The sequence below is a fragment of the Artemia franciscana genome, chromosome 2 (assembly GCF_032884065.1).
Source record: "Artemia franciscana chromosome 2, ASM3288406v1, whole genome shotgun sequence".
Classification (NCBI taxonomy): Eukaryota; Metazoa; Arthropoda; class Branchiopoda; order Anostraca; family Artemiidae; genus Artemia; species Artemia franciscana.
In genome coordinates, this window is record NC_088864.1 from 19676597 (window position 1) to 19704466 (window position 27870).

General features: G+C 35.8%; 1 protein-coding gene across 1 annotated transcript in view; it reads left to right on the forward strand.

Moving 5' to 3' along the window:
• Positions 1–454: 454 nt before the first annotated feature.
• Positions 455–27870, forward strand: part of LOC136038367 (ATPase H(+)-transporting accessory protein 2-like) — a 43454-nt gene continuing 16038 nt past the window's right edge. The window contains exons 1-4 of the mRNA XM_065721440.1: positions 455–565; positions 15595–15713; positions 20910–21140; positions 24037–24138. Of these exons, the coding sequence (XP_065577512.1) occupies positions 505–565; positions 15595–15713; positions 20910–21140; positions 24037–24138 (513 nt within the window). The 5' untranslated portion in view covers positions 455–504. The remainder of the gene's footprint in view (positions 566–15594; positions 15714–20909; positions 21141–24036; positions 24139–27870) is intronic.

A 27870-nucleotide genomic window follows, 5' to 3' on the forward strand; every position in this document is an offset into this window, starting at 1 on the left:
ACCGGCTTGATATATTTCATTATTTTACTGTCAAGCTATAGAACATAATGAAAGAAAGAGAAGTCGGACAGTTGGCAATATATATGGTAAGGGTGGGGAGGCCAAATCTATTTTTGGCCCCCAAGTACAGATGGAGTGTAGTTTGGCGGTGTGAAGGTGACGAACCCTGAAGTTCTGAGCCTTGATCCAAGGAACGCGTGTTCACCCTTAACATCTTGATAAAAAGGAGTCTAACGCATAACGAAATTGACATCAAGATGCTTATTCTTCATAAGTTCCTGGAAGCGAGGAGATGAGTTATACTAAAATTCGAAAAGGAGAAGATGTAGCTTTAATCAAGCTATTACTTTTACGGATGAGCTATAGCTTGCAAACATTATGGAATGCAAAAAGAACACTAAAAGTGCAGCAGGAGACTGCAATACTTTATCGCCATCTAGCTTAGATTTTTCTTAGAGGGCAGGAGTTGAAGCTCATGTGACTATAATTTAAAAATATCTAACAATGCTTCGGAATATGGATTGGATGTTGCATTTTACTTTGTTTTTCCTCTCTAAATCTCTTGGTAAGCCACATATTCTCTATTATCCATTAAAAAACCTGTAGAGATGTAGTGAAACTCCATGATAACCAGCTAGAGCCCTAGGCTACATCTCATTATAGCCTATCCACACAAGGGATGTGGGAATTTATTATGGCATCAGATCAAAGTTCTTAAGAGACGGACCAAGGCTCTATTTGGAAGGATCTCTGAAAAGACATAATTCTAGGTGAGGGGCTTTTGTCTGTCTTGGAAAGTAGTTGAGCAAGGTTAATGAAGCTCCTAGCCTAGGAATGACTCCAGAGCCTTAATGATGGTATTTTGAAGTAGCTACCTCCAATCCTTACCTTTTCAATAGATACTGACCTCTGAGGATGTTTTATAATCTTTTGTGCAGAAGATATAGGATATACCTTTAGAAATAGAGGTAAAATTATAGCAAATTGTATAACTGGCTTTTGTATAAGGTGAATATACCACTTGATGCCTTTTTTATGCTTTTTGTAAACATAATAATTGCTTCTACCTTAAATTTAAGCACTTATTAAACTAACCTAAACTAACCTTATTATAAAAAAATTTAGCACTGAGAAAATGTAGTATCATTTTGTCAAAAACAGGTGAACTTCATAGGGTGAAATTCTAGTTAATTGACTTTTTGCTATCTTGGAAAGGGTTTAGGTTAGGAAAATGAAACTTTCAGGGATGTATCTACAGACTAAAGTATGTCCTGGGAAGGTATTTTGAAGCAACTACCTCCACTCCTTCTCCCTCTAGAGGGCCCTGACCTTTGATGACCTTTAAAAATAGGTGTGTTATAAAAGTGAAACCTTGCAAATTAGATCTTCTGCTTAATTGAAGTACAACAAAATTGTTTTCAGCTTCATAACTTTGCTCAATTCCATTTTATAAGGTTTTAAAGATGTACAAGTACATTTCCTAAATTTTGAAAAAAAACATTGATATGGCTCAAAATTCTCTCAAATAACAGGAATTTTGTTTTCAGAACTAAAGGCAGAGAAAAAGCAACTAGTAACTGAAAATTAAGGTAAATTGTTGCTTTTTTCAAAATTTCAATAGGTATAGACTGTCATGTAGGCATATTTCAGGGCCCTCTAGAGGGAGAAGGAGTGGAGGTGGGTACTTTAAAATACCTTCCCAGGACATACTTTAGCCTGTAGACCCATTCCTGAAAGTTTCATTTTCCTAACCTAAACCTTTTCCAAGATAGCAAGAAGTCAATTAACTAGAGTTTACCCTGAGATAGCAAGAAGTCAATTAACTAGAATTTTACCAAACATAGTATTATTTTGTCAGAAATGACAGATAACCTATACTTTAATTGAAAATTTTTCATTTTTAAGAGTATAAAAAGTTCTTAAATTTGAATTTGTAGTAGGCTAGAAGCAATTATTATGTTTGTAAAGAACAACAAAAGGCATCAGCAGTATGTTTCTCAATTAAGGTAGAAGCAATTATTGTATTCATAAAGAGCATAAAAAAGGCATTGAGTGGTATATTCACTTTATATGAAAGCCAGTTATAAGACTTGCTATAATTTTACCAAAGTACAAACAAAGCACAAGAATTTATTTTTTTCAAATAAAGCACAAGAAAAGGGTCTCAAGCCTAATTCAGGCTTTAAAATTTAAGAAGAATCCTTGATATGGCTCAAAATTTGTGAACATTAAATGGTAAATACATCACAGTTCATATAATTGACTTACCAATAAAGTGAATATACTGCTTGATGCCTTTTTTATGCTCTTTACAAATGTAATAATTGCTTCTATCACAAATTCAAGTTTAAGCACTATTTTCTAACTATAAATAATTTTAGCACTGAGAAAACATAGTATTATTTTGGGTAAAATTTTAGTTAATTGACTTCTTGCTATCTAAGAAAGGAGTTAGGTTAGGAAAATGAAACTTTCAGAGATGGGTCTATAGGCTAAAGTATGTCCTGGGAAGGTATTTTGAAGTACCTACCTTTACTCTTTCTCCCTCTAGAGGGCCCTGACGTTTGATGGCCTTCAAAAATATGTGTGTTATAAAAGTAAAACCTTGCAAAATAGATCTTCTGCTTGAATGAAGTACAACAAAATTGTTTTCAGCTTCACAACTTTGCTCAATCCCAATTTATAAGGTTTTATAGATATGCAAATAAATTTCCTAAATTTCGAAAAAAAAACATTGATATGGCTCAGAATTCTACTCAAGTAACAGAAATATCATTTTCAGAACTAAAGGCAGAGAAAAAGCAACTGGTAACAGAAAATTAAGGTAAAATGTTGGTTTGTCAAAATTTTAATAGGTATAGACCTGTCATGTAGACAAATTTCAGGGCTCTCCAGAGGGAGAAGGAGTGGAGGTGGGTACATTAAAGTACCTTCCCAGGATATACTTAAGCCTGTAGATCCATCCCTGAAAGTTTCATTTTCCTAACCTAACCTCTTTCTGAGATAGCATGAAGTCACTCAATTAGAATTTTACCTTATTTTGTTGCAAACAACCAATAATTCATACTTTAATTGAAAATTCATCATTTTTAAGAGCTCAGTAAATGCTTTAATTTGAATTTGCAATAGAAGCAATGATTATATTCATAAAGAACATAAAAAAAGGTTCAAATGGTATGTTCACTTTATTAGTAAGTCAGTTGTATGAAATCTGAAATATTTACCCATAATGTATTATGTTTTGCCTTAGATTACAGGTTAGAACAACATTAAATCATATTTGTCCACAACAAAGTGAGTATGTTTTTCCTATAGAATATGCCTAGATAGGTACTCTTGTGATGCTACTTTCTGTGTGTTGACTCATGGACATTTTATCTGACTTTAAATATTTGGCATGATATTTCTTGTATTTATATTAATTATTATGTAAACTACAACTACTCTTCTGTTATACAGATTATTTAAGTTTAACTTAAACTAACAGATTAGCTCATCCTGCTTACAGATCTTGTAGGCTAAGACTCCATTAGAGAGCTTTAAGGCCCTCTAGACCTGGTAGTGCTCTCGAGTTGGTGACTCCCAGTCAGATCTCCACTGCCTCTTCTCTCACTCCTTGTCAAGTTGGTATTTGAAGGACTGGCTAGAGAAAACACTGACAGTAGTCATTCAATTTATTCTAGTGGCTTATGACTTTTCTTAAAAAGTAAATTTGACAGATTCTTGATCTAGAGCTTAATTTTGTTAGCTTCTTTAAGTGTCTTCATGTGAGATGATGGCTGGTACTGTGGTTGCCCATGAAGATTGTAGAGTTTTCTTTATGGAGTTTATAAGTCATCATCATATTGTTATGTATCTGTAGACAAGGGTAGGTGGCTTGAGTTACTTGAGGCAGTCCTCAAATGAAGATGATTTTAGGTTTTTCATGCACTTTGTTACTTGCCTTTGGACATTTTCAATGAACCTTACATTTTTCTGGCAAGAGGGACCAGCCAGGCACATGCCAAAATTGAAATGGAGTCTAATGAGAGCCTTAAAAAGTTATTGAATATTGTTAGCTCCTGATGGTCCATTTTAATAGGCCAAGGAGGGAATATCCTTGGGGGACAACATGCTGAATATGGCTGTGGAACATGAACCTATCATGAGTGATAACACCAAGGTCCCTATCTTCATCTCTATTCTCTAGATGCTCCCTTATGATAGGATTTAAAATTGAGTGGGTAGCCATTGGGTTCAAGGTGCAAAATTCAGCAGTTGGTTGCAGTATTTTATTTATTTATTTTTATGTTAAATACAAAATGGAGTAAGCCATAGGCTGTTACAAATAAACAGGAATAAAAAATAAGCAACAATACACACAAGACAATATACAAGAAATGAACTCCTGGGTATTGATTGGTACCACAATTAACTAATAAACTCCTTAGGCTGAACACATTACAAAAAAAAGGAACAAACACATCAGAATGCACAAAGAGAAAAATTCACTAAAATCTTTTTAGAGGCACTGAGTAAAACAAATCATAGAAATGCCTTAAATATTATGGTTCTATATTACCTTAAAAAATTACCTTAAATTACAGTTGGCAGTGATAGGATGATCCTGTATTTGGTGGGCAGTGAAGATTGTGTGCTGACTGATCAGGTGAGTCCCAAAATAATTGCCAGGGCTTGTTGCACCATTCCTGTCAACTGATGATTTGAATGACTCAATACTAGCAGAAGAGACTGTTTCCTGGTCTAATGAGTTCCATAGGTTCTCCACCCAATTAGAAAAGAATTTGCTATGTAACCTTGAGTTGACACACTTCTTGAAAAGTTTTTTACTATGTCTTCTTGTCCTTGAAGAGACATCTGGTTGAAAGACATTTAGGATAAGTTCTTTATTGTTGAATAGCTTGAATATTATAATCATATCCCCTCTCTCTTGGGGATAAGTCAGTGAGGGTAAATTTAGTTTTTTTAATCTGGGAGGGGTAGGGAATGCTATAGAAACCTCTGATGCATTTAGTTTTATGCCTTTGAACTGCTTCTAGAGTCTCTTGGTCAGATTTATTAATTGGGTTGGCAATGCACATGTCAAACTTTAGCTTATGTTGAATTAAACCTTTACAGAGCTTTGAAATAACTGATGGTGAATGACCACTGAAAGTTCTCTTAAATATACCAAGAGTCTGACTGGCCTTTGCTGCCACAGTCTAGACATGCAAACTAAACTCAATTGAGTACTGGTGTCTTTAGTTTTTATTACCAAAGTGGATAATCTTACATTTCCAGGTATTGAACTTCAGCTTCCAAGTCCCTGGCCAGCAAGTAAATGAGTCCAAGTCTGCTTGAATAGTTTTATTTTTCTGAAACTTTCAGCTGAACCAATTATCTTTTAATCATCTGCATAAAGGTTTATTTTATTTTTGATGTTTCAAGGCGCATCATTAAGGAAAATATTAAATAAGGTTAGGCCCAGGACTGTGCCTTGAGGTACTTCACTGCTCACTTCCATAACATCAGAGAGAAAGGATAAGGTTTTGGGTTTGTGTATCCTTTTTGTAGATGAATGTCTATTGGCAAAATCTAGCAGTAAACTCTTAGTGGCATGCCATGAATCATCTGCATTCATTGCATCAATGAAGGACCCATTGCATTCTGCTAGTTCCCTTCAAATTAGACTATAATCAGTATACACATGTTTTCTAACTAACAATCTTTTTGCGTATATTTTAAACCTAGAGCTTGTAATAATATGGTCACTTGCACCAAGTGGTGGTAAAGGTGCTATCCTTTATGCATAACAGGTTTTGATTTAGTTCAACATTCCCTGAAAGACTTGTTTTAATGCTCTTCTTATTTTAGAAAAGTAGAGGTTTCAATAACATATACTATGTGTAAACAATGAACAAATTGCTATGCTTCTTACTGCCCTTGTCCTGAAGACTATGGGGAGGTTGACATCCCCAAAGACATAATTACTGGACCTTTCAACAAGGATGAACAAAATGGATCTCTTAAAATTTTGATTGGATATGTTTTGGGAATGATAGGTTTGGTGGAGTCACCTTTTTTGAATACCAGCATTATGTTGGCTACTTTCCAGTTAGCTGGTAGCTCTAATGGTAAGTGATGTCTTGAAGATTCTTCTGAGGAGGTCTGCTATCACTTCTGCAATTTCTTTTTGTAGTCTGGGGTGTATATTATCAGGTCCTGGTGACTTGATAATATCCAACTTTCATAATCATTTAAGGACATCCGTAGACAATACTGTGGTACTTCCCATTGGCTTATGTATTGTAGTTTGGTGGGGAAGATAAAGGGCCATTAGGCTCAGCAGTGAAAACTGAGAAAAATTGCTGGTTCAGTAAGTTAGCAAGCTAATTAATGTCTGTTACTTCTCTGTCCTCCTTTCTTGTCAGTTTGTGGATACAATCTCTATTGTAGTTTTGGCTAGAGACATGCTGCCAAAACTTTTTGGCTTTGTCAGCAAGTTTGGATTCAAAGCTCATATACAAGACCCACATCAAGTTTTTAAGTTTGTTCTGGCTTTTGGAATATTTCTCTCTGTTTTGGGGGATTGGTGCTTTTTATATTTGTTCCAATATCTACTTTTATGGTTGATCTTAATCTCTCTTGTCATTGTCAGAAGTGTTTTTGGTTTGGGGACAAGTGTGCTTGAAGTATGCTGATTTGCTTTAAATATATAAGTAGTTCTTTGAAGCACTGCCATTGCTAAATAGCCATTGCTAAAGAGCAAGATAAGATGTCATCCCATGCCATGCTGCCAAGATCCATGAACAATATCAATAATTGGACTTGTAGGACCCAATGGAATGTAGGGAAACTAGTCTTTTGAGGTGATGTTAGGTAGGTGGAAGTCGCCTGCAATTAGTAGATCTCCCTGGTGGTTGTCTTGCAATCTTGCAACACCCACTGCTCTAGTTCTATACAATCAGAACAATTCAAAATTCAATCATTGACTACAGAATGGCTACTGGAATTTAGAATAAAGGTTAAGAATACCTGTTTTCTAGAAAGGGACACACTACAAAAAAGAGACATTTATAGCTTGCTAATTCTATGCTCTTTTTTATGGTTTAGTTTGTATATTTGATAATTTACTTCCTAAGTGACATCATCCTAGCATTCAAGATTATGAACAGCAACACAATCTAGCCTTCTCTTGGTCACAGAAAATGCATCAGAACAGAGGCAACCCCAAGAAATTGTGTCAAGAATTCTGCAGAAAGTAAGAGATAATCCATGTCAGACATATACCATGTTTGACTCTAAGGGTTCCTGAAACCCTAATGAAAACCAGTTCAGATGTAAGTGACTCAGGAATTCTTGTTGACAAACAATAACAAATGGATAAGCACTGGCAGTGTAGGGTATCAAAGGCTAATTCTAGTCTTGATCTGCTTAAACCAATCATTTATTTCCATTCACTAAAAACTTTTATAAGGCTCTACAAAACAACTGCGAGACCTATCTTGGACTTTGGCACATGTCTTAAAGAGAAACTGAAAATGCCTATTCTTTTATTCTGATGCTGCAGCAGCAACTTGATGTTGATCCACAAATATTATAGTCAGCCTAGAAATAGTCATTATAAACTAAATATTTCAGCTTAGCAAACAAGAGGACATGCATAAAAGCTTTTCAAACAGGCTGGGAATAACAAGATATACAAAATCTTTTTTACTGAACAAGTGCTTAAAGATCAGAATACATAGACACTGTTTCAACTAATTCATCATTCAAATCAAAATTGAATGTAGAAGAGAATAGCACACCATGGAAATATGACTGGATTTCCCCAATCTAACCTATAAATACCTGTTAAATTTTATTGGTCTGTCACTGGGCCTTGACACAGTGACAATTATTGTTTTATTTTGTGTATCATTACCTCAATTTGCACTTCAGAGCAAATTAATTTTGATCTTGATGTATTAATTGCTTCATGATTGCTTCTGAAGGGCCAAGAAACGGAGATCAGCACCGCCAGTACGGACTGTAAAGTCTAATGCCGTATCCTTTATCTTTTTTTACCTTTTTTAATTGCTTCATACTTGATGATTTGAATAATTAAACATCAAATGCATCCCACTGGTACTACCAGGGAGCACCATTCCATTCAACATCTAATAACTTCTTGAAAACTTCATCATTGGGTGCTGAGACTGTTGTATTTGAGAGACTATTCCAGTGGTTTACTACATGGCAGTAGAAAAACTGTTGTCAGTGTCAAGTTTTTACAGATTACTTGAACAGTTTCTTTGAATGTCCCCTCCTGTCTGTGCCAATATTTTCGGTAAATTAACAAAGGAATTAGGGGGGGGGGTCTTGTGAAGTAAGCTTATAGGCCTATGTCATAAGCATATTAGCTCTTTGTTGGTGGTAAATCAGTGTAGATAATTTCACGTCCACCATTTCCCCTAACACATCCAGTGAAAATTTTGAGATAGCTATTTTGTTCAACATAGTTGAAAGATCTATGAATTATGTCTTTGAGGATGTCAACCCCCCCCCCCCCCCCCACAGCCATCAGGGCAAGGGTTGCAAGTTATGCCCTGTAGGCATATAAGGTATATATAGAAAGGGTGATTGTATAAACTTTGGAAGGGGGCTCATTGGAGTGGCAATCAGAAGTTCAAGTTCAGAGTGATTGGATCCCTCCCCACACCTCATATTTCCCTAAATGCTTCTGATAGAAATTGAGATGGCCATTTATTGTCTTAGAAACTTCAAAAAGAGCTCATTTGACTGGAAATTGAAAGGGTTAGTGTCCTTTTTAATAGTCAGAAGTGATTGGGATAATAGAAGTTGATATAATCAAAATTTTGAGATAACCGTTGTGTTCAACGTAATTGAAAGGTCTAGAAATTATTCCTTAGAGGATAACAACCCCCTCCCCTCCTCCACAGCCCCCAGGGCAAGGATTGTAAATTATGCCCTTGGGGCATATTAGGTATGTATAGAATTCGTGATTGTATCAACTTTGGAGGGAGTTCATTGGATTGGTAATCAGAAGTTCTTGTGCCCTCAAGATTCAGAGTGATCAAAAGGTGGATAGCCTTCCCCCCTCCCACACCTCATATTTTCCCAAAATGCATCTGATAGAAATTTTGAGATGATCATTTGTTGTCGTTCAAACTTCAAAAAGAGCACATTCAATTGAATATTGAAAGGCCTAGTGCCTATTTTAATAGTCAAAGTGATTGGAAGGCAACTAACCCCCTCCCATGCCCACCATTTTCTTAAAGATATCTAATCAAAATTTGAGATAGCCCTTTTGTTCTACATAATTGAAAGGTCCAGAAAATTATATCTTTGAGGATGAAACCATCCCCTCCCCCTAGCCCTGGGGGCATATAAGGTGTATATAGGATGGGGATCGCATAAAATTTGGAGGAGACTCATTGGATTGGTAATATGAAGTTCTAGTATTATTTTTAAGATCCAGATTGATTGAAGGGTTGGTTCCCCCCCACACCTCTATGTGCATGCACATTGTCAAAATAACATATTTAAAATATTTATTTGGATATTAAGTTGGAACTTTCAGAGAATACTTAAAGAGGAAGATCATCTCACCAAAAGGCAAAATGTGATCACTACTGCTAATGCTTCTGCTGTTTCTACATTTACTACTACTACTACTGCTTCGATTGAAACTACTTGTAGGGCTAAGAGTATTGAGATGAAAATCTCAAGAAGTATATGAACATACAGGCTATCAAAAGAACATATCAGCTATGTCATAGTGATGGCTAATAGTATTAAGTTGAAACTTCCATGATTTGATGAGAGGGATGTTCTGCTGGCCATTAGACAACAGGTTAAAACTACTGCTGCTAGTAGTACTACCGCTATTCAGTACAATTACTAGTAATATCAATACTACTACTGTGACTACTATTACACCTATGCCTAGGGTTATGAAGGTGAAATTTTGAGGGGGAAGATGAATTGAATCAGAGCACACCCTCTGTATGCAGGTTGTCAAAAGAGTGTAACAGCAATATCTTATGAACAGTTTGGTGTGTGAAGTTAAAACTAACAGGGATTGTTAGTTTCAATTTGCTAGTCATACTTAAAAGACAGAAAGCAGCATGTAGATGGGGGTGATGTTAAGTTGTCCAAAGTGCTACAGTCAAATATTGTAGGTGTCCCTCAAGATTCTATTCTAGGCCCTCTATTATCTTTAATTTATATAAATGGCATCGCTCATGCATTAGAGGAACTTGGATTGACTGTATTCTTTGCTGACAATACAGCATGTAGTGTAAAGGCTTCCAATGAAACCTCTCTGAGACAAGGTCTATCAGATGTGACAACATGACTAATGGGATGGTTTAGATGTAATCCTCCCTGTGTTAACTGGGATAAGACAAAGTTTATTGTATATTCTAGAACCCAGAAAAAGTTTCCAGACATAAATGAAATCTTGATTGCAAAACATGACTTGAAAGTGGAGAGAGTTGAAACGATACAATATAATTATATTGGATGCAAATTTGTTATTTAAGACCCATATTGTCAAGCTTCATATCAAGCTGAGCAGAAATGTTGGGATAATGCAACACTATTGTGACCTCCTACCATACCATCCAATGCATTGCATATATTTTTCTCTTGTTAATTCATATTTAAACTACTGTGCCATAGCTTACACAAATACATTCAAAATCCATCTTCATCTACTTCAAATTTTCCAAAATAATGCCATGTGAACCCTTATGAGTTACCTTCCTGCACCATCATCTATTCCAAGCTCATCTTCAACAAAGAGTGCATATAAATACCTAAATATTTACCTATTACACTCCTTATACCATTTACTACAGTGTTGTTTGCAGTGAAATATGACAAAAATTGACTTCCATCTCTTTTTCATAAATTTGACCTGCTTCCCCTGGAATCCACTCATCCCTACTCTACTCAACAAAATTCGCTGATTCACCAACCTCTTGTCAGATGTGAGCGAACGCAGTTTTATTTGAGGTATAGTTTGATAACAAATTATAATAAATATAAAAATAATATCAAGGGGTTGTCTGCAAATAGTATAAAGAAGACATTTAAAAAGTTTTTGATAAGTGAATATCAAAGCTTGCCCCCCTTGTCAGTTCTAAATTTGTCTGTTTTTGTTTCTTTTTTTTTATGGTTGTTGTTTGATTGTGAGTTTGAACTGGTGAGTAGGCCTACCATTATTATTGATGTTTTTTGTTTTGAACAAAGTTGTTGTTTTTATTTATAACCCCGTGCCATTCGTGCTATGCTCTCTGCCAGGAGTAGGTCACACCTATGTTGTAATTATTGTATAAAATAAAAGAACCTGAACCTGTTGTGAGGGACGTTGAACAATCAAAAGGAAACATTTTTGATCCTAATGCTACTGCTTCTATTCATACTACTGCTACTGTTACTATTATTGCTATTTTTATTACTGCCACTGTCACTAAAGCCTAGGCTACTACAATTAGTTTTGCTACTACTACCACTACTGCTATTAAAATTAAGGATATTAAGGCGAAAAATTTGGGACATATAGAAACTATATGGAACTAATTTGAAACATACTATGCCCACATAGGTTGTCAAGCAGATGTATCGGAAAAGCTTCAGGAATGGTTGATGGTATGTATTAAGCAGAAACTTTCAGCATGTTTGGAAGGGAATGTCGAAAAAACCAAAGGTTCTATCCGCATACTGTTACTAATCCTACTACAACTATTGCTACTGTGCAAGTTAAGGGTATTAAGTTGAAGCTTATAAGGAATATTTAGGTGGATGTTGAGCTAAATCAAAACAAACCATGAGCATGTGGACTTTCAAAAAGGTAGCAAAGCAATATCTGAAGAGCAACTTATATTATTAATTTAGACCTTAAATGGTAAGTTGTGGGGGACTTTGAACTAGCCAGAAGGCACTATATGTATACTTTTAATGCTACCACTACAGTTACTGTAACTAATGATGGTAATGGCATTAAAATGAAACTGAAATGGACCGTTTAGGAGTTCAATTAAACGATAAAACTGTATGTATTCAGGTTTTCAAAGGGGCATATAAGCAGTATCATAGGCGACATCACTCTGTAATAGCTAGAAATATCATTGAAACTTTTAAAGGAACTAATTCGACTCAAAATTAAAAGTTATGGTGCCCTTTTTGAGTGTCAAAAGAGATTGGAGGGCAAGTAGCCCTTCTCTCAATACGTTTGGAAAATGAATGGTCATTTTCCAAAGGTATTCAATAAAAATTTTGAGATAGCCGTAGTGCTCAGCATAGTAGAACGGCCCAGCAACTATGTGGTTAGAAATATTAGGCATTTCAACCCCCCACAATCATTCAATTGGCCTGTAATGTTGGGCTGATTTAGCTTTAAAACTAAATGTTGCCTTAAAATAAATCAAAAGGCATTGTGTTTATTGTTGCCAATAAGACATTTCAGTAATATATTGAGAACGACTGGGGGTATTAAGTTGAAACTTTTGGGAATAGTACTATTACTACTTCTGCTCATACAATTTAAATAAATAAAAAAAAAGAGTGTAAGTGTGTCCAGGTTTTCAAAGAGCATAGATAGAATTTTTGGGAATGATATTAAGTTTTATTTTTCAGGCCAACTTCAGAAGCTATAAAATCAAATTAAAAAATCTGTTTGTGTCAGGATGAAAAATTGTTGAAAAAGCTTCTCAGCATACAAATAGCAACCCATACAATGTATTCTTATAGAAACAAGAGCTAAGAGCTCATATGGCACTTGTGACGAGGCCGGAAGAGCCAAGAGCTCATATGGTATGAGCTCTAGCAAAATTCTATGAATCAATAGATTGATTTAAAAGGAAAATCAGAGGCTTAGTGCCTATCGGGATTTAAAATAAGACCTCTGAGACACGAGGTCCTTCTAAATATCAAAATTCATTAAGATCCGATCACCCACTCGTACGTTATGAATACCTAATTTTTTCTAATTTTTCCTCTCCCTTCAGCCCCCCAGATGGTCTAATCGGGGAAAACGACTTTATCAAGCCAATTTGTGCAGCTCCCTGACACGCTTACCAATTTTCATCGTCCTAGAACGTCCAGAAGCACCAAACTCGCCAAAGCACTGTCCCCCCTAACTCCTCCAGAGAGAGTGGATCAAGTATGGTTACGGCAATCACGTATTTACGACATTTGCTTATTCTACCCACCAAGTTTCATCCCGATTTCTCCACTCTAAGCGTCTTCCAAGATTTCCGGTTTCCCCCTCCAACTCTCTCCCCCCCCAAGGTAACCAGACCTGGTCGGGATTTAAAATAAGAGCTCTGAGACACGAGTTCATTCTAAATATCAAATTTCATTAAGATCCGGTCACCCGTTCTTAAGTTAAAAATACCTCAATTTTTCTAATTTTTCCAAATCAACACCCCCTAGCTTCTCCAAAGAGAACAGATCCGTTCCAATTATGTCAACTACTTATCTATAACTTGTGCTTATTCTTCCCATCAAGTTTCATCCTAATCCCTCCACTCTAAGCGTTTTCAAGATTTTAGTTTCCTCCCTCCAGCCCCCATGTCCCCGGATCCGATTCGAATGGAAAATGGAGCATCTGAGACATAAGATCCTTCTATATATCAAGTTTCATTGAGATCCAAGCACCCATTTGTAAGATAAAGATACCTCAATTTTCACGTTTTCCAAGAATTCCTGTTTCTTCCTGCAACTCCCCCAATGTCACCGGATTTGGTCATGATTTAAAATAAGTGCTCTAAAGTGCAAGATCGTTCTAAATGTCAAATTTAATTAAGATCTGATTACCCGTTCGTTAGTTACAAATACCTCATTTTTTCTAATTTTCCAAATGACTCCCCCTCCCCCCAACTTCACCAAAGAGAGCGGATCCGGTCCGGTTATGCCAGTCACGTATCTTGGACGTGTTTTTATTCTTCCCACCTAGTTTCATCCTGATCTCTCCGCTTTAAGTGTTTTCCAAGATTTCTGAGATCTGAATTACGAGGTCCTTCTAAATATGAAATCTCATTAAGATCCAATCACTCCTTCGTAAGTTATAAATACTCTTTTTTTAATTTTTCAGAATTAACCCTCCACCCCCTCCCCAACTCCCCCAAACAGAGCGGATCTGTTCCGGTCAGATGAATCATGTATCTGGGACTTCTGCTTATTTTTTCCACCAAGTTTCATCCCGATCCCTCCACTCTAAGCGCTTTCCGAGATTTTAGGTCACCCCCCAACTCCCCCCAATGTTATCGGATCCGGTTCGGATTTAGAATAAAAGCTCTGAGACACGATATCCTTCTAAATATCAAATTTTGTTGAGATCCGATCACCCTTTCGTAAGTAAAAAATACCTCATTTTTTCTATTTTTTCCGATTTAACCGTCCCCCCACTCCCTCCCCCCCGCCAGATGGTCGAATCGGGGAAACGACAATTTCTAATTTAATCTGATCTGGTTTCTGATACGCGTGCCATATTTCGTCGTCCTAGCTTACCTGGAAGTGCCCAAACTAGCAAAACCGGGACCGACAGAATTTGCGATTGCTATATTTCGCTTGGTAGATACCCAGTGCCATAAAAACTGGAAAGATGCAAAATATTTTTTTTTTTTCGCTAGAAAGACTATGTCAATAGAAAACGAACAGAAATTTATTTCAAAAACTTTTTTTCACAAAATAATTTTCTCAAAGAAAAGTAAAGAGCTCCAGTAAGCCAAGACCTATTATTGGTTTCTGACCGCTGTGCAAAAAGTGTGGTAGCAAAGTAGCAATGTTACTTGGTAGTTTTCAAATTTATTTGTAGATTTTGTCTTAAAATACCATTTTTACATTTAAAAATACATTTTGCTCAAAGAAAAGCTGTCAAAACACAAGTTTTGCTGCCAAAGTATCTTATGGAATTGCTAAGGCATCTTATGGAATTCTGTCAAGTTCTGCTACTGGCAGCTTTGAAACTGTTTCCATACCTGGTTTCTGATATACATTTGAAGCCAAGAAGTCTTATTTTTCATGCCAATTACAGAAATTGACTTTTGTAGGCACCTCTGGTACAGCCTGTTCAAGAATAGGAGAAACGAGTTAGGTTTTGTTCTAAGTACATATTAATGATCACTGATGTCTGTTTGAGGCTAATAACATTTTTTTTTTCAGAACCCACCATCAAATAAGCTACATTTGTTAATAAAGTGCTTATAATGTACAAGCAGTACTTCATTACTTTTGTCTTTGGGCCGAAGTTGTGAACTATTAGCTTGTATACATTTTGTTTTATTAAAAGTAACAACCTTATTTGAACGTAAGGAATTAGAGAATAAAGTCAGTCTTAAGCAGAAACAGAATATTTTAAGACTGTCTTTAAAAAATGTACTGTTGTTTTCTTGGAAGATAAAATAGTTCTTTGGAAATGCCATTTTAAATCAAACGAGAGGTAGACAACTGCAGTGTGTAATTGAATAACACACAAACGAAACTGAACTGTTGCTCCTGCAACAATTTTTTCATTGTGGTTAGCCAGGATTGCTGTAATACTTCATTTGAACTTAAGTCTAGTTTCAGTTGGTTATTTTTTATTTTATTTTTTTTGTATTCCAGTCCAAGGTGGAAGACTAGCTGTTTTAAATTCACCATCAAGTGTTAGCCTTAGACAGATATCTTCACTGAAGTTTCATGACGTTGTGAAGCTATATGGATCAATACTAGGATTTTCAAAGGTATCAGATTCTTCTAAAAAAAATTACCCTCTATAGCCTATATATTTTTATTTGTTCCATTTTTATTGCTGCTGTAGCTTTTCTGATATACACGTAAAACGAAATTGAAAGTGAACTGGGCATTCATCATGAGCTGGAAATCATAACCCTCTAGGTAAGGCTGTATCCAGAGGGGTTAGGGGTTTGACCCCCCCCCCCCCCTGAAAAGTTTATCTGACTCGTAAAAACGTAACAGAAATAAATATAAAGACATTTTTGATGCGCTTTTTATTGTATTTTGAATCCCCTCTCCCCCCCGGAAAAAATCTCTAGAAAACAACTAAAGTCAAACAGGAAAACTAATGAAACAATTCAGAAAATAAGTGATAGCGATTAGGGTCCCAACTTTTTCATTTTTCAAATCAAACAGTTCCTGGTAACGACCCGGACGTAAGGAGTGATCCGGCTCAACAGTAAACGAAACTATAAAAACGGAATTTTGATACTAATAGATACATCAAAAGAATCAGATTTTTATGTTGATTTTAAATATATAAGTTTCATCAAATTTAGTGAGTTTCAAACTCATCAAAAGTTAGGAGCCTGAGAAAATTTGCCTTATCGTGGAAAATAGGGAAAAACACCCCCCTAAACGTCATAGGATCTTACCGAAAATCACACCGTCGCATTCAGCGTATCAGAGAACCCACTGTTGAAGTTTCAAGCTTCTATCTACAAAAATGTGGAACTTCGTATTTTTTGCCAGAACGGATGCGTGTTTATTTATTTATTTTTTTCAGGGGTGATCATATCGACCAATTAGTCCTAGAATATTGCGAGAGGGTTCATTCCAATGGAAATTAAAAGTTCTATTGCCCTTTTTAAGTGGCCAAACAAATTGGAGGGCACCTAACCCTCCTCCCACGCTTATCTTTTTCCCAAAGTCAACGGATCAAAGTTTTGAGATAGCCATTTTGTCATAGTAAAAAAACATAATAACTATGTCTTTGGGGCTGACTTACTCTCCCACAGTCCCCGGGGAGGGGCTGCAAGTTACAAACTTTGACCAGTGGTTACGTACAGTAATGGTTATTGGGAAGTGTACAGACCTTTTAAGGTGGATTCTTTGGCTTGGGGGGGGGAGGAGGCTACGTGGGAGCATCTTCCCAGGGAGGAATTTCTCATGGGAGAAGAGAAATTCCATGAAGGGGGTGCAGGATTTTCTAGCATTATTGAAAAAAAAACAAAACAATGAAAAAATAAATATGACAAAGTTTTTTTTTTCAACTGAAAGTAAGAACCAGCATCAAAATTTAAAACGACCAGAGATTATTACGCATATGGGGTTCATCTCCTCCTAAATATCTCGCTCTTTATACTAAAGTATTTTTAGTAATTCCAACTATTTATTCTGCAGCCTTTGTGATTCAGGGGTCATTCTTAAAGAATTGGGACAGAATTAAAGCTTTGGTGTAAAGAGCGAGGCATTAACGAGGGGGCAAACCCCGTCATATACATAATAAAAATATACGATTATAGAAGTTCGTTACGTAAGTTGATTTGTACTTTACGTATATTTTTTATTAATCAAAACGTTCGTTAAAAATTAAAAATTCTAGTTGCCTTTTTAAGTAACCGAAAAATTGGAGGGCAACTAGACCTCCTCCCCACCCATCGTCTGATCAAAACTAAGAGAAAGCCATTTAGCAAAAAAAAAAAAAATAATACGAAATTTCCTTTTAATTATCCATTTGCGGAGAACCAAAATCAAACATGCATTAACTCAAAAACGTTCAGAAATTAAATAAAAAAACAAGTTTTTTTTAAACTGAAAGTAAGGAGCGACATTAAAACTTAAAACGAACAGAAATTACTTCGTGTATAAAAGGGGCTGTTCCCTCCTCAACGCCCCACTCTTTAAGCTAAAGTTGTTCCACTGTTTTGTAAAGTAGAATTGAGAGAAAGAGTCAAACTTTAGCGTAAATAGCGGGGCGTTGTGGAGGGAACAGTCCCTTTTACACACGGAGTAATTTCTGTTCCTTTTTAAGTTTTAATGTCGCTCCTTACTTTCAGTTAAAAAAAACTTGTTTTTTTTATTTTTATTCAGTATAAAAGGTATGGGTTAAAAAAGGTACAGTATAGTCTATAGTTTACGAGACTAAAGGTATTGTAAGCTTATATAGATATGTAAACCTTTAGTTTAAAGCAATTATGTAGTTTAAAAAATATAACAAAAAGACTTTAAAAAAAACTCTTTCGCATGCTGACCAAGTCAGGTACTGGTCTCCTCATTCGATGTCACCGGCCGGGAGTGCAATTCGCGGTTGAGGGCAAATCATCCGACGCTTCCCATGTTTTCCCCCAAAATTTTCAAGGTGCCCATTTAGAGCTGGGTCGAATTTGGCTGATCTTACAGAGTCGCACCATTTGTCCCTATTACAAACCAAATCACCAGCAACACCATGCCTGTAATCGCTGACCTCAGGATTTCAAATCTGGAGTACTAAGCACTTGGCTAGGACGGCTCAGAAAAGATTTGTTCTGAAATAAATTATTCTTAATAAAATATAAAAGAAAAATCTTTATTTTGAAGATCAACAGGAATCCGAAATATGCTCAAGAGTATTATATTAAACACTAATAAGTTGCAAATTAATCATATACACAAACATATATTGTATGTTTATATGTATGTTATCATTTACATTGATTTTTATATTTACTGCTTCCAGTATTTTATTCAAGACTTTGCTTGGTTTCATGCTCATAAAATTGCGGTATCAGTATATACCTTGAGACTGTGATAAGTTTTTGTACTAACTCTTAAACAGTTATAGAAAATATCCTTTAGACTGCATAGATTTACGAGTCAAGCTAGCTCTCTGACATCAAAAGTTAGAAAAAAGAGGGGTGGGGCAGCTCAGATCGAATTCTAAGAAATATGTTTCCTATGATTTTGCTGATGACGTTGCGCTCCTGTCTCATTTAAGGGAAGACTTAGAGCAGAAAATCACAGAGCTTGCAGACACAGCAGGACGAGTTGGATCGGCAATCAATACCCAAAAAAAGTCATGTGCAGCAATGTAAATTCAATGCCGGGATGGCCTCTGATAATTGGCTCTGATTAACTAGACTAGGTTGCGGAATTTAAGTATCATAAACTCGGTTGGGAGTTATTGCCCAATATTAGTCCCTCATTCATGGATTTCTGGCAACTAGTAACGGATTTCATATCTATAGTTGAATGGTATGCTCTGAATCCAGCTTGGCTTTTGGGTAAAATGGGATTATTCTCTCCCTACGGTTGTATACCATTCTCTCAATTTCCAAGGGCTGGTAGACACAATGTTGTTCTGTATGAATTTGTATCATTTTTGTGTTTCCTCGGTTTGGCTATGTGCATTACAGTTGCTTGGGCCATGATCCCCTATATAAGCTACGATTTTTCAGTGCCTTTTTCTTCCTCCCTGCCATGGAAATGGACGCCTTTCAACGTTTTTTGCATTTCCGTAATGAAAAAGGTCAAATAGATCCGGGCTATAAAATGGATGCTGCAGCAATAATCAGCAAGATTCTCTCAAACTTTATTTTATAACGCGTGAAACTTGAGATGGGACATTGCCATGATGGTAAAGGATTCCATGTTGGAGTTTTCCTTAACGCTTTTTTTCTAATTCTACTCTTAGTTTCCGCAAAAATTCTGCGTAATAAGGGGGCAGTTTATTAAAATTCTAAAAACTCGGCAATGCAGCTACCTGAGAATTACAGAAAACCGTTGCCATTACCTTGTTGACAGAAAATCCGTGTATTTTTGAATGCCCCTTGTATGAGGAGAGTGCTTACTTTTTTGTGATATTGACCGTGAAAAAAGCGTCAGTTTTATTTTAGTTATATTCGTTGCGTTATGTTATCGATTCAGGGAAAACCTGGAGTTTTTGTTAAACCTGACCAAGGTAATGGTGCCTTTTTGGATAAAATATGTTTACAGGGAATTCAATGTATATTTTTTGGAGACTTTCGTCCATTTTATGAGAGTACAAGCATAGATCAGTCTTCCCTTTTCAAGAGTCTTTAGCCTAACTTCCTGGAAGCTCTTGATTTATGGTTTTTATTGATAGTTTTTATTTGATAAGGGTTATCCTGAATGAAATATGCTAGACTACCTCTATTCCTATTCATGAGTTCAGAACCATGCAGGACAGAGACATACAGTGAAGGTTGCAGTAAAGAATGGTAATTTCTTGAACTGTGAGATATTCAAGACAACTTAAAAGTTTCAGAAGGGATAAGAGACATTAGCTTTCGGGAAGCATTATTTATGTGCACTTCTGCTCAATGCTTAATGCATTGAAGCTTAACGATCGATGTTATATTTTCTAGGACTGACTTAGATCTGGAAATGATCACATCATTTATTATGCATAAGCTCACGTTTTCAAATGAATGTCCAACCACAGAGAGTTTAATTATAAATATTTTAGAACTTAAAACTTTTCATTCTTTTCACTGGTTTTATATTTCAAAAAAAACATTAGGTCTTAACAATAACTTTTTAAACATAGTTTTTAAGTAGAACATCATGAAGCTAGACGTAATATATTAGCAAATTGATGTGGCAAAGAAGGGGCCGGTTGCATAACGAAAACCAACCGATCTGTATTCGTTATCCCTAAAAGTCTGGACCAAACTGACTGTCAATACCAAATTGTAGCTTGAAAGAATTACAGCCCATTTTTCACTTTTGGCAAATGCCAAAGATTACGTTAATAGACGGACATGGCCCTGTTAGATTATATGTTGAACATGATTCTGTGAAGCTATTTAATACTAGTTTAATACCAGTCGAAAAGGGGTACATTGATTCTGTTTGACATTAACGTTTCAAATATGAAGAAGGAAGGGGGAGGGGTATTTAAAGATTGAATTGCGGGGAATCACAAAAAAACAAGAAGTTTATACCTGATTTTTTTTTTTTGGTTAAGGGGACTATTCACGTGTATATTTGGGAATTTTACGTTATTTCACTCTACATGTAGGTACGAAGTCTGATAATAGTTACTTTAGGGAGGACTCTAGAAACAAATGGTAAGTTGTTATCTGTATCCCAGCTATTATTTTTCTTCTTTTCTTCTTTCTTTTCTTCTACAGCTAAGAAAAAAGTTATGCGTGCGTTAAAATGAATTCACTTCCATGAAATATTAACTTTAATTATTGCAGGATGGCCAAGATGGTTCCAAACTGATTGATATCAAGAGCTATCCTGAAATGGTTATAACCGTGACTGTAGATGGGTTCATTGATTTTAATGATTCTCTTGTCCAGTATAAGTTGATAGAAGATAGCCGCATTGAAGGCCTTCCAGAAATGATCAGAACACAAGCTGCTGACATCTATGGAGATGATGAGTTTCGTTTAAGAGAAATAGATCTTGCTAGTTCAGGCTTAGAAGTAAGTAGTGCTGTTTGTTGCAAAAAGCAATCCGCGGTTTCATTCAATGATAAAAGAAACAAAAATTACTTTGTGATGTAAGCACAAAGTAAGCACAAGCACCACTGTTATGAATAAAACGGTGCCAACCTTATCAGTTGGGTATGATCGATATTTTGTTCTATTTGATGACAATAGGAATAGAATATACTTGCTTCAATTGCCAAGTTGCTTCAGAGAGGAGGAATACGTAGAATCTGAATTCTTTAAAATGATATTTAGTATTTGGAAAAAAACAGTCGGTTGAACTTTGTGATGTAAACACAAAGTTAGCACAAGCACCACTGTTGTGAATAAAACGGTGCCAATCTTATCGATTGGGTATGATCAATATTTTGTTCTATTTGATGACAATAGAATAGAATATACTTGCTTCAATAGCCAAGTTGCTTCAGTAGAGAAGAGGTAATGCTTTAATATGATACTTAGCATTTGGAAAAAACAGTCGGTTGAACTATGCTCTGATCTGAAGCCAAACTGATTTGGATCAACATTATGTCTTATGTTGGATAAACAAACTTTCAAAAATGAGAAAAACCTGGTGGGATTGGAAAAATAAAAGGATGTTTAAAAATGTGTGGAAAGATAATCCCTTGATTTCCGGGGTATTAAGGCCGTGATTAAGTGAACTGATGGAACTCGAAAATCCCATGTTAAAATTGAAAAATTATATTTAAAAAGTAGTCAAGTATTCATTGGCGGAAGATACCGCTTTTAATATCAGGCCGTAGCTTTTTGAAGCTACAAAATGTTTGCTAGGATTTTGCTATATTTCCTCTAATTGCTTAGAAATCTTAGAAAATGTCTAGCTCTTTTTCACAAGTGTACTCTATGAAGGATATTGCTTTTAGAACAAAATCGGTACTATCACGAGCAGAAGACAATAACCTGTAAGATGACTGCAACCATTTTTCGATGTATTTTCCTGTTTTCGAACAGTCCCATAGAATATTTTCAGCTACCTGAAATTTTTTCAAGTTTTTAGCCAGAAAGAATCGTTTCAGATCGCCCTAGAGACCAGATTGACAAGCTGGTATAACTAACCTGCTATTTCCGCCAATGAATAAGTGCTATTTGAAGGGTTTTTGACAATCGACGGTCTCTAGAGAATTGAGAGACAGAAGGCTACCCTAATTTCAATTTTGAATCTCGATGTTTTCAATTTCACTTAACCACAGCCTTCAACTCATCCTTAAACTTTTCAGTTTTGTATCAGGGAGAAAGGAATATGGGGGATGTCTTTGAGATTTGGACACAAGATAGTCATTAAAACAATTGTACTGACGGGAATGCATTGATCATTTAGTAAGACAATATCCATGTAATCCTAACAATTCCTAGACTTTGTGGGACGTTTTAGGCTTTAGGATGTGAAGTCTGCTGGCATGGCTATAATTTTATGGGATAATGATAAGATTGTCCAAGTACCATATTTGCTTATTTCTTCATCTCTGTTCAGTTTGATACACTATCCAGAATCACGATATCGTTGAAAATTGCATGCTTTAATTTGCACTTTCCTATACATTTTTTCAAAATAGGTCAGAGTGAAATCCATAAACTTGGTTTCTTACAAATTGAAATGGGGAGGCGGGCCCCAATCGTATTCACCTTGTTTATTTTTATGTAGCAATGTTCTGGTAACTCAGTTTTTGCCATAAAATGGCTTATAATATTCTTGCGTACCATAAGGCTATCATTTTACAAGTTTTGGCGTATTATATATTACAGATAATTCTTTATTTTACAGGTTTTTCGTTATGGAACAGGTACCAGAGAAAAAATATCCATTTTTTAGTTCAAGACAACAATGATAAATTATCGTGACCAGTTTTTAACGGATTAGCAGAATTTTATGGCCGATTTACTGCAATTAGCTGACGAGACAAAAAAAAATCGGGGATAATTTGCTGGTGGAAAAAAAAAGTTCAAGTAGTCTTTGGACTTGCTATTGCTTATTAATAATTGGGCTGGCAGCTATTCAATTATCAAATTTATCTATCCAACTGGAACTGGATTCCATGAAGAATAAAGAGAAATAGCCTACTTTGTTGGTAGCTAGGAAGGGCGTATCCAAATTTTTTTCGGGGAGGAATTTACAAATAATTTCTTTTTAAAAACTCTTTAAAAATTATTTATATGAAATTTTGTTACGTTTTTATGATTTGGGCGTTTTTTCGGAGGGGGGGGGTCAATGTCTTCACCCCCCTTCTGTCTTAGTAACTACTCTCTAGAATAAAGCCAAAGACTTAAAGAAATGGATTAGAGATAAAACTGAAGCTTGCCTATAAAAATAAAAAACTAATGCCACACATCAGCGCCCGGCAAAATAACGATGTTAATTGTTAAGCCTAATTAAAACTATCAATCATTTTGTTTTCTTTTGTTTTTAGATATTGTGTTTTCCATCCCTTATTTTAACTTTACATTCGGTTAAACAATCAGAGAGAGAATTCCATCAGTAGGATAATTAATATTCTTAGTTGTCTGCACCAACAATCTGGTGGTACATATGTCTTGAATTTTCTGGAGTTCTCAGGTAACAGAATATGGCTTCTATTAAATTGACTTGTAAAAAATCATCTAGGGTTTAGTAGCATAAAAGTTATTCTGTTTCTTTTAAAATCTATATCTTGAGAAACAAGTCTCGAAACTGGTATTGACACTGATCAGCTGATTTGCCCCTAATCTGCTGAGTACCGGTGCCCTTGTGTTTTTAACTCCTATCATTCTTCTTATTACCTACTTCTACCCGTTTGATTTTACTGAAGCATTAACTTGTCGAACTTGGTCAGGGACTTGAAATTGACTAGCTTACTTTAGAATCTTTAGCCTAGCCTATTTGTTTTTATTTTAGGACAAAGATGTTCCCCAGTCGCCCAGCGCACCTATTGATGAACGCCTGTCATTGGCGCTCATTGGGAAAGAATTGAATGCGTTGAAGACTGAAGCCTCTGAAGTAAGACTAATTACAAATATTAGTATATTTAAAAAAACAAGACCAATAAATATAGTATAATACAATTATATAACAATAATAATAAAGTATTATATATAAAATGTAATGCGTTATATGTAAATATATAAATAAATAAATCTAATAGATGATAAACTAAATATAACATAATTATTTATCCTAAGCCTATCCTAATTACCGCAAGTATCAAATTAACAATTATTCATAAATATGCCAAGACCCATTCTTTTTTGCAACCGGAAAGCTAAACTGAACATGATATACTTTAAGCCAAATTGTCGCAAACTCTTAGAATGGTGATCTATATTTGCAGAAGAAATATTTTTACAGTCTTCTCCTGAAATTTTCACCTGCTAGCTTTACTCAAATTAAGATTTCACCTTCTTCTGTTCGAGTTTTTTTTATTTGTTCCGTGCTAAAGTAAGTTTTATTTTGGCATATTTAGTTCACAGCCTTCATAGCATAGAGCCACATATCTATTCATCCCCTGTTCTACCCTTTGTTTCTATTCATTTGATGATAATATTTTTTTGTCGTTGCCCAGAACCTTTCACTAGACTTTTTCTTTTGTTTTCACTGTTCAAATTTGAAAATGGAAAGCTCCCAAAATTTCTTGTTTATAGTATCTCATTTACCTGGTTTCACAAACCAGTTGGACATTGACCGTATGTGTTTATGCTCTGCTTTTCATCATTTGCTTAGTATTTATTGCATGAACATCTAATCGGTGAAAAGACTTTGTTGAAAAATGACAAATGATAGAAGCTGGGAAGTGTTAATGCACAATTGAAAGATTTATAAAATCTCTAAGCAAGTTTAGCCTCCTTATTATGTTGCATGTGTTGTCTTTTCTGTTCTACACACTTTTTGGTAAGGTGAGGAAAATTATGTAGCATTCAACCTTAATCCACCTCACCAATGTACCTCAGCAAGACGTCTAGAAGCTGTCGTAATTTATACAGCCAAAGCAAGGGAGTGATAGTCTCTTTTGGAAAACAAGAAGACTTTAAAAAATGCTTCAAAAGTCGAAAATGAAGAATGGTCACATTCTATTAAAAACAAGATTGCTGGTAGCACTTACTCTCTCCTCTCCCTTAGAAATGTACTGCCGGCTTTCATGGGTGCCATAGCATGTATCGTTGTTTTTATGAGAATCTGTTCTAAATAAAAGGATGCTAATGCCGATTCTTACTATAATTTTTGACCATGGTGAGTCCATTGGCGTTCTTTTTGTTTCGATCCTACAGTTTTGCGTATGGATTTCATGCCATTTTTCGAGTTTCGTATAGTTTTGTTTTCTAAATAAAATTTTACTACTAAAATTAATCGAGATAGTAGTTACCATTCCTGATTCATCTACAAATAGCAATTTTTTATCACTAGCCAGTTTTTTTGTGTTCTTTTTATGGAACTTGGTATTAACCAAGTGACGTATAGCAATCGCAAATTCTGTCGGTCTGTCTGTCGGTCCCGGTTTTGTTACTTTAGGCACTTCCAGGTAAGCTAGGACGTTTTCCCGATTTGACCATCTGGGGGGGGGGGGCTGGTTAACTCGGAAAAAATAGAAAAAATGAAGTATTTTTAACTTATGAGTGGGTAATGGGATCTTAATGAAATTTGATGTTTGGAATGATATTGTGTCTCAGAGCTCGTATTTTAAATCCCGACCGGATCTGATAACATTGGGGGGGGGATTTGGGAGGGGGAACCTAAAACTTGGAAAACACTTAGAGTGGAGGGATCGGGATGAAACTTGGTGGGAAAAATAAACACAAGTCCTAGATACATGATTGACACGAACGGAACGGATCCGCTCCGTTCCATGATTTAGGGGAACCTAAAATCATGGAAAACGCTTAGATTGGAGGGATCGGGATGAAACTTGGTGGGAAAAATAATCAGAAGTCTTACATACGTGATTTACATAATTGGAACGGATCCGCTCTATTAGGGGGGGGGGGGGGTTATTCTGAAAAATAAGAAAAAATGACGTATTTTTAACTTACGAAGGAGTGATCGGATCTTCATAAAACTTCATATTTAGAAGGACCTCGTAACTCAGATCTCTTATTTTAAATATCAACCGGATCAAGCGTAATTGGGGGGGGCAGTTGGGGGACCGGAAATCTTAGAAAATACTTAAAGCGGTGAGATCAGGATGAAACTGGATGAGAAGAATAGAAACCTGTCTAAGATACGTGACTGACATAACCGGACTGGATCTGCTCTCTTTGGTGGAATTGGGGGGGGGGGGGTAATTTTGAAAATTGAGGTATTTGTAACTTACGAAAGGGTGGCCAGATCTTAATGAAATTTGATATTTAGAAGGATCTTGTGCTTTAAAGTTCTAATTTTAAATTCCGACCAGATCCTGTGACATTGGGGGGAGTTGGAGGGGGAAACCGGAATTCTTGGAAAGCGTGAAAGTTGGGGTATTTTTATCTTACGAATAGATCATCGGATCTTAATGAAATTTGATTTTTAGAAGAAATTCATGTCTCAGAGCTCCAAATCCCGACCAGATCTTTTGATATTGGGGGAGTTGGAGGGGGATATCTTGGAAAAACACTTGGAATGGAGGAATCGGGATGAAGCTTGGTGGATAAAATAAACAAATGTCCTTGATACTAGATTGACAGAATCGTACTGGATTCGCTCTCTTTGGGGGAGTTGGGGGGAGGGGTTCAGTGATTTGGCGAGTTTGGTGCTTCTGGACGTGCTAGGACGATGAAAATTGGTAGGCGTGTCAGGGAGCTGCACAATTTGACTTGATAAAGTCGTTTTCCCAGATTCGACCATCTGGGGGGCTAAAGGGAGAGGAAAAATTAGAAAAAATTAGGTATTTATAACTTACGAGCGGGTGATCGGATCTTAATGAATTTTGATATTTAAAAGGACATCGTGACTCAGAGCTCTTATTTTAAATCCTGACCGGCATTAAGCCTCTTATTTTCCTTTTTAAATCAATCTATTGATTCATAGAATTTTGTTAGAGCTCATACCATATGATCTCTTGGCTCTTAGCTCTTCTCGCCTCGTCACAAGTGCCATATGAGCTCTTAGCTCTTGTTTTCTAAGGTAATTTTTATTTTTGGTAGCTATGGGACATGGTTAGTTCTTTACTAAGTTCTAGCTACGACTGCAGCTATAATTATCAAGCATTAATTTGATTGTAATGATTATCGTTGAAAGTGAGATTTAAAGTCTTAAGGTTTATTTTCCCGATAAAACAGGCGATTTTTTGACAAGCCTACAGCTATCCCTCATACCGAAAGGATACGACAGTTATATCTTTGTATTCATTAGTTTTAGATTTGTCCAATTATCGATCCTGAAGATGATATTCCTTTGATTTTCCTTAGAGAATAATATGAACTTGCTTAAAAGATGAGGAAATTTCCATGTTTTTGGATTTCAATGGATTTTTCAGTGTACGAGAACAAAATGCAACATAAGTTTTAAAAATATATTTTTATAGGTGGATAATGCTAAATCTCAGCTGAACGTGATGCTCCTTTAACTTTTTCTTAGAGAATCATACGAACTTGCTTAAAAGGGATTAATCAGATTAACGACGCTTCTTGACAACTAAGGTCCCTGCCTCGACCCTATAGTGTGTTGCTACATCCAGGTTCGATCTCTAGGTCTCATATTACCAAACTGAGGAAACATTACGTCTGTGCAGGCCTTTAAATGGTCAGGATTGTATTGCAA